We start from the raw sequence: 19,392 nt of genomic DNA on the forward strand, positions 1-19,392 counted from the left end.
GCATTCTGTATTTCACCATTGTCCCTGATGTTGAGTGCCAGTTTGGGGGATTTGTGTGTATGTATTGTTAAGAAACAATTTACCCACTGCAGTGTGTTCCAGGAGCTTTATGAGTTGTGGCCCTGTTGGCTATTCCTCTCTGTAAAGAGAATGACACAAACCCTTTGGGGTTTTTGTTTGGTTTTGTTTTTTTTTTACTTCAGCTTAACTTTTATCTACAGTAAATGCATATATGAATTTCAGCTTTGCAGAATGTCTTTCACATCTTCTGGCTGTTTTGGAGCAGTGGCTCTCAATAGTACATGTGTCATGGCAGAAGGACATGTGTGGTTAGCTGGACGCCATCTCTTGTGTGTCCATGTGGCTGGAGCTGCAGCCTTTGCTGCTTTGGGGAGCACAAGTCACTACAATAAAGGTTGGAAACCTTTCTGTAGAGAAACTGCCTAGCCACTTGTCCCGTGTCTTTTCTGTGCCATGCAGGGACATTATATCCTTTTTAATTAAGAGATGCAGACAAAATCTGTTCAAATAATGTCACTCAACTTTATGGTTTTAAAATGTTTCCTGTTCCAAGTACAGTATTTTCTCAGTGAGGACCAGTTGTGCGCTGAGGCTGAGCCACTTTTGAATTCTTTGTAAAGAAGAGTCTTATTCATTTTCTAAGAAGGAAACACTTTTTTTAATCTGCAGAATCTCAAAATTTAATTTTCCTTCATATTTCAAAAAGTTTGTTGTGTGCTGCTAAACAATGATATATTAGCTCAAAAGGAAGGGAATTTTTAGAAGGTGAGCATTAGTGGAGGTTAGATTGGAAAGGCAGGAAAACCCAAAGCTTATAGGTACAGGCCTAAGCTTTCCTGGTGTGAAAGCTGCAATGTGGCTCTCTCTGATCCATGTGGATTTAATGGAATACATAACTCTGAGAGCAGAACTGAATTCTGTTCACTCAAAGTATCTGAAGAGTTTATATGTCTGCCTTTATGATGTTTGCGTTCTGTCTCATTCCTTTCACCTTCTCTGATGCTATGAGTCAGGAGCAGATTCATACATATCTCCTGGAGGTATTGCACAATTGACTAGGTATTCTAGGAGGTTTGCACACAAAAGTTTAGTACTTAAATAGCAGGACAGACTTCTGTCACAGTAGTTTGACAGGAAGGGAGATATTTTTATATCAGATGAGACCATCAGTCCATCTAAAACAGTACTCTGTGTTTTTGTCAGACAGTTCTGAGTAATGTTTGTCCTGCTTCTTTTCCGTTCACCTCACTGATATTCATGCATTAGACCATGTGGTCACTAAAGCACCATCAGTGTAATGCTTTCTTCTGCCAGATGGATCTGGCATGTCCTGTCTACAAATAATGTTAACGTGATTATGAAGAACCAAGTTCATACTTCTGTGTGCCCTCATGAACCTGTACAGTAGCCCAAAAATAATCTAAAAATAAGATCATGGGTTAAACTCTTATCTTCTGACAAGCATCTTTGGAAGCAATGCAGTCCAGGGGCAGCCCATTGGAAGAATATGACTTTCTATGTTTAAGCAGAACTGACAGGAAACTTGTTAGCATCTCTGTGTCCCAAGGAGTGACTTGGATCTGGTCTTTAGAACAAGGAAAGGAGAAGGTCAGCTGCACAGAGAGAGTCAGCAGTGTTAGTACATTCTGCTTAGTTCACCTGAAACTGATGCTGTTCAAAGGCCCACTTTTAACGATGGTTCTTCCAAATATAAAAATAGTGACTTGTGCTTTGTTGGGAACGGAATGATCTGCAACACAACAAAGAACAGACAATGGCCTTTCCTGTCTGTTTTCCGTTAGGCTTGGATAAAGGCCTTTTTTACCCACAGCCAGCAGCCAAACAATTTCTGTATACGCTCTATGGTTATTTTGAGGTTATTTGCTATCCTGCAGGAGTAGAGCAAGGGAAGAGTTTTAAAAGTTACAACTTCTTGTCAAGTCTGTCTCTCCAGTTGACCTGCTTTTTCTCCAGTCCTGACTCCAGGAGCAAATGGCTCAGGCAGACATCAGGCTGTGAATGAAGTTGGTGAACGGCTTTGGGTAAATACGCAGATTAGATGTTGAACGAAAATGAGACTCCTCAGGCCAGCCCTTTGCACTGAAGTGGTTAAGTGGGCTGTGATTAAAAGAAATAAGCAATTATCCTAATTATAGATGAAAAGATACAGAATTACCACTTTAAAAGCACCTCCTGTGCTCTGGAGTGGTTCTGTTATTTGCAAAGTGGTAGTTCATAATGATGTAGCATAAGCAAGAGGGCACCCTCTCGGTGCAGTGCAGCAGCCCTGTCTCTCTGAGGCAGAGGGTGGTACTGTGAAGAGCTCTTTGTCCCCTAAGCAGAACTCCAAAGTTCAAGTCTTGCTTCAGTGAGTAGGATGGGACTAAGCCAGGAGAAATTGTGGGAACCTTTCTATCTCAAGCTGAATGCAGGGCACACGAGAGTTCACAGAGCTCTCCCTGCTTGGCCACAACCACTGGTGGTAATGGCTTTTATGATCACCAGGTTTTCAATAATAAATAAAACAAAGAAGCAAACTCTGAAGCACTGGAGATCAGCCCTGGGTGGTGACATCCTGTCACAATTGAAGCATGGCAATTCGGCTGGCTAGTAACTTATTACAAAACGTTTCTTTACCAGTCTCTTCCTACTCTGGGGCAAAGTGCCCGTATGCCTGTGGGACTGAAAAAAACTGACTCGCTCGGTCATGGTTGCTGGCGGGTCCTCTGCATCTCCACTACAGTGCGGTGCTGGGAGACGTGTTACACTCTTGCTCTGCCTGCTGCATCTGTTATTGTGCACAGGAATTTGGTTCACAGTGCTGTCAGTCAATTCAGTGCCACTCATAAGCCCTAAATGCCCAACAGGCTGTTTGTCAGAATGTTCCTATTAACAACTCAGTGAAAATAAAGGGTGAGGGAAAGGGAAGGTGGAGAAATAAATCTTATTTTAAATCTTTTGAGCTGGTTTTATTTCAAAAGGAAAGTTGCATGTGGACCACCCCAAGCTATTGTGCTGTGGACTGCGTCAGCTGCTTGACTGTGCGAGGAAGATTTGGCTAGAGGTTAAGAGCATCACACAGAGGAAGGATGCACTGGGTTCCTTTCATGCTGTGTTCAGGAAGTTTCTAACTCAGTATGGAGTTGAAATACGTGGTGATCATTACAAGAAGAAAAAGAAACACTGAAATATGACAATTTGCTGCTGCCATTCTGGGGATTGTGTTGGTTTCTGACTGTCTTGTAGAGGCAGTGACATGTTGCAGGGCGATATAGGAAAATGAAAGGCAGATGCTATCCTGGCGTGCTCTGAGGCTGCTTGCTGATCTCAGCACAGTACCTGCTGTCTAGACACCTTATATCTGCCTACCTAGTGTATGGTTTCAGAAGGTGGCATGGCTCTGAAATGTGGCAGTGGCATTGTCCTTGGTTTAAAGGAGTTCTTCAAGGAAAGCTGTAGAACCATGTACCAGGCAGTGTGATGCGGGAAGAAAAGGGAAATGCTGCCATGTCTTCTGCTGTGGTCACACCGCAGGTGGAGGTGAGTAGCAGCCTCCTGGGCCAGCTTTTAACTATCGCAGGCATCACCAGGAGAGGGACTTTGTCAGCAGTACTTGAGCATAGACAGCACATGTCCACAGAGTCCCTTCCTTCCCAGTTTAAGGTCCTTTTGCTCTGTCTTCACTGCTTTGTATTCCAAGATATTAAAGTACCATCCAGTCCATGCAGGACTACAAGAGCTGTAAATGTATCCCCAGTTTGAGTGGAGCAATAACAACTGAGGGAGGATAAGGGAAAGATTGTAAAGGGTAGGAACATGGAAAATGGAGGACGCAAATGGAAAAATGCTGTCTCAAGAAGGTCTGAGACAGAACATTGATGTCACAGCAGCTTTGTGGCTCCTGTCCCCCTCTTTTTTTTTTTCTTTTGCTGGCCAGCTGCCTGTCTCCCAGGACAGTGCCAGTCGCCATCTCAGGGTTGTCCTAGGCTTGCTCCTGTCCAGCCCTGCAGAGCCCTACTCATCCATAGTTACCAAAGAACAACATGGAATCTGATATGGGCAATGTGTTAGAGAAGGAAGGAATCTTGAGGAGTTGAGTAATGCACATTTTTTCCATCCAGCGTAACTGTTAATGGTAACCTTTTATTATTGAAGTGGTTGAAGTGACTAGAATCTGGTTTGTTTATTGGGAGTATATGCCTGGCTGTGTAGTCTAATGTGGTCGAAAAAGGAAATTGATAATAAGGGAAAAATACACCTATGGAAGCAAGTCAAGTGATGTCTCTGTGTAATTGTAATTCCAAGTAGCACTGCAGAGATAACAGCCTGGCAACCTTTTCATCTTAAACTTTATTTTTATAGGGGTTTATAACTTGGCACTGAAGTCAGGAGTGGGTGGAAACTTGGCAAATGTGGTTCAGCCCAGAAAGTGAATGTTATTTATATTTATTTCTCACCAAGTTTTCAAAAACACTTTGTTACTGTTTTTGTGTTCTAACAAGTAGTAATTTGTTGGTTTCAGTGACTTATTCTCTGTGTGTTTCTTAAGTTACAAAATAGTTCAGAACTTACTTCAGCTCTTCTGAAACTCCTGGTGGAAGGACTCTGGATTTCCAGGGGTGTAAATGAAGACCAAAAGTAGCTCATTGTGTTTTCTTTTAGCAGCATGCTCCAAGTATTTCATGTGCACTGAGCAACATCTTTATTTTTTTCATAGTTCACATTGATTTCACATCTGTTCCTAAAGCCAGAGAATAGTGGTAGAGAGCCTTCCATACCTGATTTTCAGGAAGCCTACTGACATTATGAGGAGCAGCATTTGAATAGGGATTTTCGGTATTTTCAGCAAACTGAAATAGTGTTGTGTCTCTAGCAGGCTGCGAGTACCATAGCAAAATGGTCATTTGCTGGCAATAGTGTTTATGTATTGCATGTGTTGCATTGCATTTCATAGTTGAAACATGCTGCACAAATAAGCATTTATTTAGAAAATCAGTTGGGTTGGAACGTTGGCTTATGTGGAAAAATGGAATGAATAATTTTCTTATAAATGCTTAATTTTATGTTAAAAGGGTTTTTTTAGCAATGATTTTATAAAAGGTTAAAGATTTTGTGGGTTTTTCCTTTAAAAGAATGGGAAAAGTGAGTTAAAATTTCTTACAAGAAAATCCTGTCTACTAATTCACCTAGTTGTAAAATTCAGTACTTGTGATGTTCCGGAATGACAGCTCTAAAGATAGTAACTGTGTCTGTTTGTGTGTGTTCAGGGCATGACTCCCTCCCCAGTGAGAAGTCAACCCTCTCCATCTGAGATTAACTCTGGAAGGTGAAAAGAGCTGTCTTGCTATTTAGAAGGAAACAGAGAAAGTCATCAGTAAACTGTCATCTTGAGTATTAACTGTGTAAAGCTTCAAAGCTTTATATAGATTAAGTTTTTAAAAAGAGTTCAAAGCCTTGTACAGTTGTTAATCATTACACAAGTTATAATAGTATTATTATATTTATGAAATAAATCCTGTCTTGTTATTTGCTGAGAGCAACAGAGATGAGGTAGTAGTTTTCTAGTTGTATGATATGCATCCCTGAACACTTTTGTATCAGATCAGTATATAAATGCCTATCCAGTTGCATGTAGTTTATTGTCATGGAATCTGCAACCTACTGTAAAATGACTTCTGATTAGTAATAGTTATATTTGTGTACTTTTTAAACTTCATTTTCTATTTCAAACACTACTTTTAGAGGAAATTTATTATTGTAGGATGTGCATTTAGCTACACAAAAAGATATTGCAATATATTGCAAGATATTATGCTGACATAATATATTTAAAAGGGACATAATATATTTAAAAGGGACAACACATATCAGTATATACAATATATGCATTTTGTGTGTAGTGTTTCATTTTTTTGTAGCATGGTGTCACTTAGGGATCTGGGGTCTTTGTTGGGCTAAACAAAGTTCTTTTGAAGAGAGTGAAGCCACTTTCTTTAAAGTTGGCATTCATGCAGAGATGCTTTAAGGTTTCTGGGCAGACTTGTACCAGTGAGGCTTTGTATATAGGAACCATTGCTTAAAAATTTTCTCATGTGTGAATTGCATAGTTTTGTAGCATACTTTCACACAAGCAGGACGATTCTGCTGTAGTGCACCTGGGTGAATTGACATTACCAAATAACTTTATCCACACACAATGGAAGGTAGAGTTTATGTCACAAAAGATAATAGTTGCTGAGTTTGTAATGAAAAGCTGATCTATGAGCTGCACAGGGAATGGTCTGGTTTCCATTGAGTTTGTGTGAGTGGATACTAGTTTGAATTTCCTTCATGTAAATGCCCGTGATTCTGAAATGTTCACCCCTTTCAATAGTTATTCAATTTGCTGTGACAGATTCAAAAATTAGTGACAGTGCGAGTGGAAATGTCCAAGCTGGTTTCTTTAGGAGATGAGGCTGGAGAGGGTACCTTCTACTGATCTGATAAGGAGACTTCCTGAGCAGTGGGTGCTGCCTGAGGAGTCCAAAAGAATGTTAATTATTGTTGTTGCTTTTACTTTGTGCTGCTTTTGATGATTTTCTGTGAAGCTTTTATGCAAGTGCAGATCTGCAAACTAAAGCGGGTGTTGTTATGTGGAGTCACCTGCAGTAACCCTTGCCCTAACAGTCCTTTTGTAAGTGCAAACTGAAATGACCGCAAACTAATTTTTCTCTTTTAACAGTGGAAAGAGCGGAAAGAGCAAACCTTTCAGACTATTGTGTTCTTGGTCAACGTCCCATGCATTTACCAAATATCAACCAGCTGGCAACCTTGGGAAAAACTAACGAACAGTCTCCTCATGGCCAAATTCACCACAGTACTCCAATCCGAAACCAAGTGCCAACAATGCAGACAATGATAAACCCTGGGCTCCTGTCTCCTCAGCTCAGTCCACAACTGGTGAGGCAGCAGATAGCAATGGCCCATCTGATAAACCAACAGATTGCTGTCAGCCGGCTATTGGCTCACCAGCACCCACAAGCTATCAACCAGCAGTTCTTGAATCATCCACCCATCCCTAGAGCTGTCAAACCAGAGCCATCAAATTCATCGGTGGAAGTCTCTCCAGATATTTACCAGCAAGTCAGAGATGAGCTGAAGAGAGCCAGTGTGTCTCAAGCTGTCTTTGCAAGAGTAGCATTCAACCGCACACAGGTATCAATTTTTATTCTATAACCAAGAAGTGCTGAGGGGGCAAAGCTGTGGCTCTTGTGGGGGTGTATGGTTGTTGCAGATGAAGGTAGGAGGTGTGCTGTAGAAACAGGTCAAACCACCGTACCGTTTTTCGCCCCATTGTCTTTGTTGGGATTGAACAGACTGTTTCTTCCTTGAACAGCTGTTCGTTTGCATTTGGTCACCCCAGTGCCATTACCTGAGGTTTGTTCTCTAGCAGTAATTCTGCTTGTGTGAGTTCTTCCCTGATTTCATCTCTGTGGTTATGAACTTCCACGTCTGCCCCTGCCTGATAGCCAGGAAGAGGTAGCAAGACTGAGAGTCAGAGGTGTCTTTGGGCTTCTGTTGCTTCCTCAGTTCCTTCCTGTGGTACAACTGATGCCTCAACTAACGCCAGAGGCTACTGCCACAAGAAATGTGTAAGACAAGTGTGCATAGGCCTAAAGACTGATGGCTGGGAAAGATGTCTGCCATTTGCAGCAAATCGTATTTGCTTTTCGTACATCTGACGCAAGCTTTCTCACTCACCTAGTGAAATGCAGATGTTGAAATGATCTCATGATAGCGTCAGTGTAAGCCTAGCACCTGGAGTACCTGGAGTGAATGTATGTTCAGAAAGACAGGCCATTTACATATATCCTGCTGCCATTCAAGGCATACAAAGTATGGTCTCTCAGTTGTGATACTCTCAAGCAAGGTTAAAGAAATGGAAAATGGCTTAATTTTTAATGTTGGTACGAATTTATTTTGTGCGATTGGAGTTGGTCTTTCAGATAAGCTTCACCAGCAAGAGAAAAAAAGGGGAGAGGAGGTGTTTCCTGGAGGTCTGTCCCTTGTCCCATACAGTGCCTTTTTCTGTTCTGGATTAATGATTTTCTTTGGCACTGCCATTTTGTAAATGCCATGTTATGAGGGAACTAGTTAGAGTATGGAGCACATTTTTATTACTTCCCTTCTTCCATTAAATTCCTAAGATGGCTGCACTCAGAAGGAAACATTCACTTCCAGTCAACATGACTTTGAGTTCTGGGATTAGCCTTGAGGATATCAAATGAAAACTATGTAGGAATGTATGAGTATTTCCTCCTTAAAATGCTGCTTCTAATTTGGAAAAGCTTTTCATCCCTCTGGGATCATAACCTGTTGTATATAAAGTCTGGTATAGACAAGGTAGATGGTATTGACAGAATGAAATATTCTGAAATCAAGCAAGAGGTCAGCAGTAACGTTGCCAGTGAGGGCTTTGCCACTGTGACTGAACATGGAGCTCTGCTTTAGCCAGACTGGGAGAGTTGGGTTGGTAATGCCTAAGTCTGGCATTGAACCGAAAGTTCATTCCCCAATGAGGAAGCTGTCATACAACTTGTGCGTTATATCGACAGTGCTACTGTAGTGTTTAAAAGGATACGTGTGTCTAGGAAACCCCAAGACTTGCTGGGGTTATTACTGACCAAATGTTGTACATTGACAGCAGGCAGAAGGCAAGCCTGTGAGAGAGACCACTCTGGCCGCTGCCTAGCAGTGGCACAGCACTGGCATCTGGCTATGGTGTTAATAGCAGCTACGATAGAGATTGCGCCACAGTCTTGATAGGTAGTCTGAAATACGGAGTAAATCAGTTGCAGTGTGGTTTGGGGTCTTGATGGGAGTAGTGGGGATTTTTTTTGTTCCTTTTACACCTCTTGCAGTGTAGTGTCCTTTGAGAATGTGCCACATACCTCTCCTTGGCAGGGATGCGCCTGGAAGTCGGACCACTTGGCATTTATGTTCAGTATATATAACTACAGTGTCTGTAGTTCAGGATGCTAGTTAGTATCACTGGTTTTGTCAGTCCTCCTGCTGACATTTATCTTAGAGTCCACTAACTACTCTAGCTTTTCTTTAAAAAAAAATCTTCCCTGATTTTGATTGCTTCATTGCAAGATATCAGACACATAATTGTATATAAAAGAAAAGAAATTACCTACTTCTTAGCCCTCCATCATAAGTAATATGATGTACTACACAGTCCTTGACACTGATTCCAGAACAGGCAAGTCTTAAACATCCATAAAAGTTTTGCTTGTCTCCCAGCTGTGTTTCATTGGTCTACAGGGCCTTAATATAGAAGACCAGTGAATCTTACATACAGTGTGTCATGTCCTAGGAGCCATCACTGTAGCAAAAGAGTGTAGGTACTTCCCTGTCCTCAGCTTTTAATTCCAACTCAAATCAAGCTCCTGTCATGTTAGAGACTGTTTGAGGTATTAAGAAGCGGTGCTCAGACAGTCAGCCTTGTGCTGCACAGCAGAAGATGTGGGATGTTCCCACACGCCCACGGTGGAGAAGCAAACTCTGTACAAGTCACTTGAAGTGGAAATTCAAGTCTACTCTCACCTCCTTGCATTCCCTCTGCTGCCTCTGAGGATCCTCTCCTTGGGAGGTGCCGAGAGCTGAGCATTCCTCTCTGGAAATGTTTGGGTTTGTTGCATTTCACAGGAAGTACCAGCCTTAGAAACTGGAGGCCTGTTGTTTCTCATGATGGTACCAAATAATAGATGCTGTAGGCCAGCCAGCTAATAATTGTATTAATCACTGCATTATGGGCCACTGCTTAATCTTTCTTCATGGTAGTGCTGTGGTGCACATTAGCCTATAATTAAGTATAGCTTCATGAAATATGTACTGTGAGGCTTGTTTAATAGATAAACTATTCTCTAATTTATTTTAAAGTCCAATGACCTACATACTCAATGCTGAAAAACCCCCTCTTACTAACATTATTTCTCCCCTGAGACCTTCCATCTGAGCAAATCTGTTAAATGAAGTAGAGGAAGCTTTGATCCAAACTAGGCCAAATCCATCGGAACAAATGGCTGACACATGTATGTGTCATGTGTGTGGGAAGGGGGACGTGAGGAGGGTCAGAAGAAGGAGAGGTGCAGTTGTATGGTTTGTGAAACATCCAGATATTCCTCTTAAAGTTGGAAATACATAGGTTAAGACAACAATATTTGCTTATACCTGTGGCCATGTTGTCTTCACACATGCAAACAAAGCGCTTCAGGCTCTGTGACAAATCCAGTGCATTTCCTGGGACACAGTGCTCCCACCGAGATCCCTCTCTGAGATAGGGACTGAACATGAGGTAGCGTTGCATCTCCCGTGCACACAGGAGAGCTGCACAGAGTGTTTGGTGAGGAGCTGGCCCAGGCTGGGTTAGCCATGAAGAGGATTTCATTCAAACAGAAACTCCCAAAGTGAAGATTTTCAGATTTATTTGAAACTGAGTATGAAGAACCCTCAAAGTGGGTATGACTGATTTTTACTAAATGCCTTGGACTAATCTCTGCCCATTCTTTTTATTTTATCTTTAGAGAGTCATTGTCACAATTTTAATTAACCCTACTGTGGAATCGAAATGCCTATTTATTCAGCAAACAGGATAGGTAGAAGAGAGCTCTCAGTCCCTCAGAGGCAATACAGTTATTGAAGATGGTTTTAATGACACCATTTCGAATGAGCAGGAAATTCCTAAAGAACCTTCAAAACATTTAAAATGCTGGTGCACACTACCAGGTTTGTCTAAGATGGTGTTGCCTACGACCTGCTCAGCAATTATAAGAATGGTGTCTGTTGGAAAGACACCTTCTCAGACTCTATCTTCTCTTGCAGTAGCCAGCAGCACTGCAGTTTTTAACTCCAGATATGGTCCTCTCTTGTGGACTGCAGTGAGTCACTATTTAAACTTGTCAAGAAGGTGGTGTAGCCCAAGGAGTGGAGCTGGGGCTGTTCTGCCCTCTTCCAGGAGCCCTGCTGAGATGGGTCCGATGCAGGCAGAAAGGACAACACAAAAGGGATGTTTATATTGCTGGCTCTGTGCTTAGCTGGCCACCATTTCCCTCCCTCCAAGGCAACCATGGGACCCACTGGCTTATACAGGAAAGAATGGATCAAGGGGGTGGAAGGAGTTTGCCATGACTTAAGGTGGTTAGCAGTGTTGCTGGGGCAGGAGGTTTAGTTTCTTGCTTGTATAATTGCATAGTTTGTGCCCAGGTTCTTCATGGCCAAGATCCTTGGCCTTTGGATCCCTTCTGCAGCTCTGCTGGCCTGTGACCCAGAAGTCGGAAATTTGCAGGCTCCTTGATTTGAATGTGTTGTTTACTGAAATAGTTTGTTGTCTTTGTTGGGATTGCTGCTATGAACTAATAGCTCGCTAGTGGAAAACTAGGCATCCTTGTCTGGGTCTTAAAAACTGTGTGCAGGAGTGTGAGTGGGTTTGAATGGAAGACAGAGAGCTGTATGAGGCCCATCAAACACTTGAGAGTTACATGGTCATACCTGATATCTTTATTTTAAAATGCAGGGCATCTTCATAAAGCATGCTGACATGCAGCCAAGCTGGAAGCTGAAGTTGCTATTAAAACAATCATTAGTGAAAGTTTTGCTTTCTGTAAGACTTTGGCACTTTTTAAGTCTGTAACAAACTATTAAATCTTGAGAAAAAAAAAAAGAAACAAGGAGAAGTCTGATTAATACTGCAAATTCACAGGAGAAGCGCAACTGTCAGAGGCAGAGCAGATGTGTCTCACACTTGGAATTGGCCTGTGCACATTTTTAAAAAGTGGTCAAAGGTTTGAAAAGGCCGCAGCAAAGGAGGTGCCTGCAAGATACAGGCTGCAGAGGGTGAGAAGGTTTTAATGCGCAGGGGGTACATCTGTCCCTCATTGGTCTCAAACAGTGCAGTAAAGTCAGAGGGGCTGTCACTGCTGGCTGGAGTTCTCCAAAAACGCCTACCTGGCTGTAGCATGCCCCATCTTTAAATCAGGATAACCTCTAGGTGACTGTTAGCTTCTAATAGCATGAGCACCCTTCAGGCTGGTCAGCCGATCTCCTGCGAAGTGGGAGGCAGGACAAGGGGACTGCTGGCCAAAGTGGTTACCAAGGCTGCAGACTTCTTCCTGGGGAAGAATACACACGTGGATTTTGGCCATCCTCAGGGCAGAGTCCTTGTGCCTTCTCCCTCTTGCACTGTAGTGTCTCTTAATAGAGCATTTGGGTTGCAATCAAAAGGTTGGAGTAACCAAAGCTTTCTTATTGCAGGTCGTAATGTGTTGAGAAATGGGCAGGTGGTGATGGTTGGGGAAGAAAGAGGACTCTTTTAAAGGAAATACATGAAAATGATCTCTTGGATTTACCTTGACCTTCTCTGGAAAGCTTTTTAGCAGATCTGTAGGTGCTGAAGTCATGTGTGCTCTTGAGAATCCTAGCTGGAAAATAGGTCATTTGAATCCTGCTTTGCAGAAACAAAACGAATATACTGTCCCTCCTCTCCCCACTTGCTCAGCATCCCTCTTTGCTGCAGGCTCGTGGAGTTGCTGTCAGGACAGTTGGTCAGGCTGTTTGTAAGAGTCCAGACAGTCTAAACCACTGGATCAGTGAACTGCTTCTCTCCTCCTTGGGAGTGCCCAGTGGACCACAAAGCCTATAGACTGAATGAGTGTTTCTGTTTATAGCTTTCTTTTTTTTTAAGCGTCTTTGTTTGCCAATGTTTTGACATAATAGCCAAAACTAGTAAAATGTTTGGGCGAGTGGCCAGTGCTTGTTTTACTGAACAGCCTCAGAAACTGGAAATACCCATGAACCTGAGGCTTTTTGAATGAAACAGTTGTGGTGCCAGATACAAAGAGAGCTGGGTAGAAACACCAGGCATATTCAGACTGCTTGCAACTCTCTTTCCAAAGAGCACTGCTCTCTCCCTCCCACCGTGAGTAGCTCTGGGTGAGAGTGTTGGCTTTCCAGCCTGTGGGGAGGAAGGAGCGCTTGCCCAGCTTGGCTCCTGCCTGGGGAGTTGGTGCCTAACCCTGCCTCTTTGTATTAGGGAAGTAACAGCACACGGAGAAAGAAACTCAACTCTACCAACCTTCGATGTAATGAAATTTATGATAAAATGAAATAGATCCACCTTGTTTGAGGGATTCTGTCACACCTTGGCTGCAGGAGCAGGTTGAGGCGTAGGGAAATGCTGGATCGATGCTGGATAGTGCTGCAGCTCCCTGGTGTGACTGTGGGCAAGTGCAGACTCCTGCAGCAGGGAAGGGAGAAATAACACTACTGCAGTGTACAGAGGTGTTGCTGGTCAGTTATAGAGGGGGTGGGGGCTCTGAGAGAAGTGTGGTTGGTAAGGAAACTCCAAAGAAAGGCTTTGGAGTCAGGCAAGGAGGGAGGTGGGTGGTGACTCCTCATTTGTGTCTAATTCAGTGTTCGTTGGCAAAATTCCCCCAAACTGAAGTGGGATCAGACCTGAGTCCTCTAAGAGGCTTTAAGATTAGAAATACAGCTTGTTGAAATAACTAATTCTTCCACCTCTACTTGCTTGTGAGCCAAATCCTGGACAGAATTCCTCTTGAAAATAATTTTCCCTTTAACTCGAGAGAAAGACAAGAAGCTTTAATTCTCTGCCTGGTATCTAGTGAGGCATTCATGCTGCATTCATTGCTATGGTGTCTGCCCCATTGTGCACAGACTTTTAATTAGCAAGGGTTCTGGTTTTGGTTTTGGGGGGAATTTTTTTGTTGTTCTTTTCCCCCACAAAAAACTCTCTCTTATTGCATGAAACCCTTTCATGCTGCCTGCTTGTTTTATTCTTGTGTGTAATGTGGCACAAGCAGTGTTCTGTTGTACTCACAGGAAAGAAGGCAGTCTGTAAGGGAAGTGCTTAATTTAATAAATTGCAGATTTTTAGTACATGGGATATTTGTTCCAACAGTGGGTTTTGCACAGCCCAAAATTTCAGTTTCAATTAACTTAATTGTATTCAGTAGGCTGAATGAAAAGATCTTAAGTAGCACGTGAGTCAGGCTTTCAGAATGTGTGCTTGTAGGAGGCGGCTGCTGCCTGCTCAGCTGATGCACAGGAGTCCTGAGCCTTGGAAGCAAATGCACAGATAAACAGAGTGTGCATGAGCTGTGCCTCTTGCTCATTTTCTGGCATATTTCAATATAAAGGTTTTACATGCGTGTCATATAAATGGTGGCACTTTGCGGCTGCAGGTGGTCAGTCTTTCTGTGCCTCCTTTTCCCCATGTATCCACATTCAGTTCCACATGCACATCCTGTCTACCCTCATAAAAAGAGATACCGTAATAAAAAAGAGGCTTTATTAAACTAATGCAATAAAGGCATTTTCTTTGAGGATTTAAACACTTCATTTTTAATAATAAAAATCAAATTGTCATTGTTGCACCCTGTATAAGTTTTATTCAAATCAGCCTCTAAATGCTTTGTGCCTAAGCAGCTCTCTCCTGAGATGTATGTGTTTTAGCATTAGTTAAATGAGTTTAAGAACGAGGCGCATACTCTGGCTGTAGGCAGTGTATCTAGAGATCAGGAGATTTCCTTTTGATGAGGGACTGATGTGATGCATTCAGCTACACAGGAGGGTTCTGGGAGACAGTCTCCCCTTCATGCCGATGGAAAACCAAAGTCCAGTGAGTTCTGAAGTTCATATGAACTGGCACAAATGTGGCACCGCACACTTTACCTATTGAGACAGAAGAGTTGGTCAGGGAACAGGGTGCAAACGCGGTTTTGCCCGATGGAAACTGTGACAGGATGGATATAAAGGTGCTTGGTTTGGCTGACCACTCAAAAATTTCCACTGATTATCAAAAGCAATTTTCCTTAGCAAAATTGGACTGGACACATTGCCAGGGTAAGCATTTCTAAGAGACTTCTAGCGCTTCTGCTTCATATTCCAGCTGGAATTGGGAAGAGACGCAAGGGAATGGAAACAAAGCAATGAGCATTTGAAAATGAGCTTGAGTCCTAAGAAGCCTACAAGTGCTTCCTATAGAGGTTCTTGTTGAGTGCTGTATACTTAGAGGAAAAGAGAAGCATTTTTAGAATTGTTGAATGTATCTTATTCAGCCCAGAAGACAATATTGAAGGTGGGATCTGGAGTAAATGCAGAGAGGCAAAGAGATGTCATGGTAAAAGCCTGCCTTGACGTGACAAAAGCAGGGCAGGTGGAGACACTTTATTTCCTCGAAGGGTTATGAAAACTTAGTGCTCCTGCTGCAGAGCTCCCCGGGCTCACTGGCATCCTCTAGGTTTCAATTGCAAGTAGCAGACAATTTTAAATATAAATGGTCATTTTACTCTGGCAAAATCAAGTTTGTTGTTGTGTGCTGAAGGTATGATTTCAGTGCAGTTCAGTAGGAATGAGTAGCGAAGTGGGGGTTCCCTGAGCGCTGCCTTCTGTGCTAGAAATAGGCCTTGTGGGCTGAACTGGGATGCTGAGAGGGGACAGATTGACATCACTGATCTTTAAGATTCAGATGCTGAATTTGAATAGATTCCTACATTTTCTGGTCCTGATCAGAGTCGCATCTATACCTGATGGGAAGAAGAATACCTTTTCTATTGAGACTGTCAGCTACAAGTACTGGGCTTAAAGTACTTGGAGCTTTAACTACTACAGGAGCAATATTTTTCTAGTATTTCAGCATTTTCTCTGTTGCTTTTGGCAATGGCTGAAGTATGGAGAGGCACAAATAAACCAAAAGTATGAAAAAAGTGTTTATGCTGTTTTAGTCCTTCGTATATATAATCTCCTTATACAGACCGTAAAAACTGAGGTTTAGCACATTAGTTGGGTTTATTTAGGTTTTTGCCTTGGCCAGCGTTTTGATTGTCCAAAGCCTGGTTTGAACCTTTTTAACCTGAGTGCCTGCTCTTGTAGACACATTGCTTAGGTCTGTACGAGGGGAGCACAGCTCCCACCCAAGTCACGGGACCGGATGCCTGTGTGGTCCTGGCTAGTGCTTGCAAGTCTTGTGCTGCCTGACAGCCCTCATCCTTCTCTGTCCCCGTGACATTGTTGTCTGGGCTGCACTCGCATGGCCTCCTCACCCCTACACAGATTGCTTTTGAAAAGCTCTGGTTACAAAACTGTCCTGCCTTTGGTCACTGGTAGTGCAGTCTGCTGTCCCACTGAGATCTCATTTACGCCCTTTCCAGGCCTGAGCCAAAGCCCTTTGGGAAGAAGGCAGAAAGGCTACACTCGCCTTCTGTGGGCTTTCGTCAAGCCTTTGTGTTGGCCTCAAAAGTCTGGTCAGTTGGTCCTTTGGATGTCGGCGTCAGTTTGAACAACAGTCACTCTACATTGTACTGCATTGTCTTTCAGAAGTTGCTTAAAAAAAGCTTCCTTACCCATGAGGTTTGGGTTGTTTGTCCTAGAAATCCTGTAGTTAATAAAAATAAAAGAGTTCACAAATGGGGTTTAATAGAATGAGTGCAAAGCAAACCCCCACGACAGTGACTTTGCTGGCTTGAAGGACTACATTTCAGATAGTTTGAAAACACAGTCAAAATTACTCCTACCTTAAATAGGCCCAACAACTTTTTTGTTTTGATTGGACATGTGCTCCCTTCTCCACCACTGGTTATTATTCTTTAAAGTCAGTTATGGATCCAGTGTGTAATTTTAGAAATGGTGCAAGTTCCAAGGGTAAACCAAACCGTGCCTGCGCAGAGTCCTTGTCTTGGGGTGAGCTCACACCTCGTTTGCGAGCACAGCCTCTGTGAACATTAAACTTTTCATCAGTTGCCTCTTTAGCAACTGTTTTAAAAATGATGCACAAGAGTGGGAAAGCAGAGATATTATCAAGCTACATGTCCTAAAATGTATCCTGAGAGCTGTGTTCACTGTAGAAGATCCGTTTGGCTATTTAAAATCAGTCAGAGACTTTCTAGTCCCTGAAGCTCCTCTTTTAGGTTTGCAGAGTTGGTTACTCTGCAAACTGCCAATTTAATATTTTTTTTTTTAATATGTGAGATGTAAGTAAGTCGGAATGAGCTGATCTAGCCAATGGAATTTTATAACAAATGTACAAATGCTGTGGGTTTCCCTCCCTCACCCCTCCAGCAGAAACATAATTTGCAGAAATGAAAACAGTCCCTGGCTGGCTTTAGGGTTTTCTCAAAAATAGAAACAGTAGGGTTTGTCTGGCTGGGCCAGTTTCCTCACCACACACCTGGTGTATATCACTTTAAAAAATACATTATGCCTCATTAAATTACAATTAAATGAAATAATGATCATTTGTTATTCTGGAAGGAAGATGTTTTGCATATTGAAAGCCTAATTTGTTGCAGGTGACAAAAAGGCTGAACAGATTATTTAGTATCACTTTATTTTTTATAATGTTGCTCACTGGTTAGTTTGTGTATACTTCAGTAGCTCAGAATTATATTATTGTAAACGTTATTGCTCTCAAGATACTTTATTTTATTGTCCTACCCTATCACTCAGCTATCTAGCTGCTGTTGTTTACCAGCACTGTTCATCTTCAGTTGCAGGAGGACATGAGATGTTTCCCTCTGAGTCAGTTTTCTTATTATCTGTCCTGCTGTTTACAAGCTTCCTAAGCTGCCAAAGCACTTGGAGGAGCTGCAGAAAAACCCTCTTTGCAACCAGGTTTTCTACCTGCAGTCTTGGAGTGGGGGAGCAGGGCTCAGCCCCTGACAGGGGTTGTCTCTGTCTGGGCGCAGGGCAGGAAGCTGGTCCCTCGCCCTGGAGTTGGTCCCTGCATTAGGAGGTGAGGCTCCCATCAGCCATACAGCCTGGGGATTGAGCAGTGATGCAAAATATTGCCACATCCCTGTAGCAGAGATGAGACCCTTGCAGACGAAAGAGACACAGGCTAGGGTTCAAACCCACTAGATCTACCCCATGATAAGCTGTTTCTGGTGATGACTCGGAGCCTCCGAGCACAAGAGTTGGTATCTCAGGCAACGAGATACCTCTTAGTGCCGTGACCAAGCCACTTGTACCTGTGAGCCTCTGATTTACATAGGGAGTCAATGACTGTGCTGAAAAGTAATTGCTGGCATGCTTTCACATATGTTTCTGCTCTCAATTTTTGAAATTGAACCATAAATTTAGCCAGCCTAAGATGGGGGGAAGAAAAAACTGTCTTAGAGTCAGCTCCAATAGCTTCTAGGTACCTTTCTTTCAACCTAAACCCATTGATTTTTGAAGCTGATCTTTTACCTAAAAAAAAAAATATATATATCTTTTAAAAGACGCAGAAAATTAAGAATTTAGAGAAACTGTGGAACTGATATTTCATTTATTTACTGCATTTGGAGAATTTTCCACAGACTTTAACGGAAATTTATAATAAGGACTTGCTGTATCGATCTTGGAATCGTTCAAGTCATGGCTTCAAGTTTCTGTAATGTCCTTTTTTGGTTAATCTCTCCTCAGCCTGTGAGCCTGACAAATTCTGGAAAGCTTTTCAAGGTGTCCCTAGCTTCTCTGAGGGGTGGTAAACCCTGAGGAAGAAGCCAAGTATGAGCAGGCAGTTGTGTTGAGGTCACAGAGAATATACCAGAGGCCAGCCCAGGGCCAGCCCAGCACTGCACCTTCTTCACAGTTTTTCCCAGTGTAGATCTTTTTCACCAGTCGGCTTCTCTCTCTGATCCCATTTCTGACTGGACGATCCCACCATGGCTCCATTCCCAGCTCCAGTCCTTCTGGTAACTACTCTGATAATTGCAGGAGAATGAAGTGGGAATCTCTTAGCTCAATTATGCAGATGAGGAGCTGAAAAGATGGAGCTGTGTGCAGCCTAACTTCAGGTTGTGTGTGGAGCTTGTTTAATGCTGCTGAAGTAGAGCTGTCGTGTGTGTTTGAATATGGATGTTTTCTAGCAGATAGCAGATAAATGCAGATACAGATATGTTGTTCAGTGGTCTGCTGGCTTTGTCAGGAAGCCTGGTAACTATCCATATATATGTAAAATGTTGGCATTTGGTTAACTGGCCAACTGGTGTGGCAATGTTTCAGCAAGTCTTTTTGGGGGAGACTCTCTGATAAGGAAGAAAATAAACTAAGACAAAATATTACAGGGTTTTGACTACATGGCTGTTTTCTAGTAACATTTTTCTTACAAGAAAGGAGTAAGCCTTGACTGTGAGGCAGCTTGCAGCTTGCCTTGGTTGTGGATGTAAAGTAACTGCAAAATGCTCGTGTTAACAGCGACAGCTAGATTGTGTCTGGGGCACGGCGGTGTCCCTTTGCACGCGGTTGCTCAGTGTTGCTCTTCTCACAGCAGCAGGTTGAGGTGAGACTTCCGAGCTCTGACTGGGATTTCACACAGCTTCTGCGGCCGGC

General features: G+C 42.7%; 1 protein-coding gene across 1 annotated transcript in view; it reads left to right on the plus strand.

Moving 5' to 3' along the window:
• Nucleotides 1-6,742: 6,742 nt before the first annotated feature.
• The window catches only part of SATB2 (SATB homeobox 2), a gene marked incomplete at both ends in the record, with an annotated part of 30,172 nt that continues 17,522 nt past the window's right edge, over nucleotides 6,743-19,392 (plus strand). Inside the window, one exon of the mRNA XM_010072849.1 lies at nucleotides 6,743-7,215. Within this exon, the coding sequence (XP_010071151.1) occupies nucleotides 6,743-7,215 (473 nt within the window). The remainder of the gene's footprint in view (nucleotides 7,216-19,392) is intronic.

The sequence above is a fragment of the Pterocles gutturalis genome, unplaced genomic scaffold, assembly GCF_000699245.1.
Source record: "Pterocles gutturalis isolate BGI_N339 unplaced genomic scaffold, ASM69924v1 scaffold37267, whole genome shotgun sequence".
Classification (NCBI taxonomy): Eukaryota; Metazoa; Chordata; class Aves; order Pterocliformes; family Pteroclidae; genus Pterocles; species Pterocles gutturalis.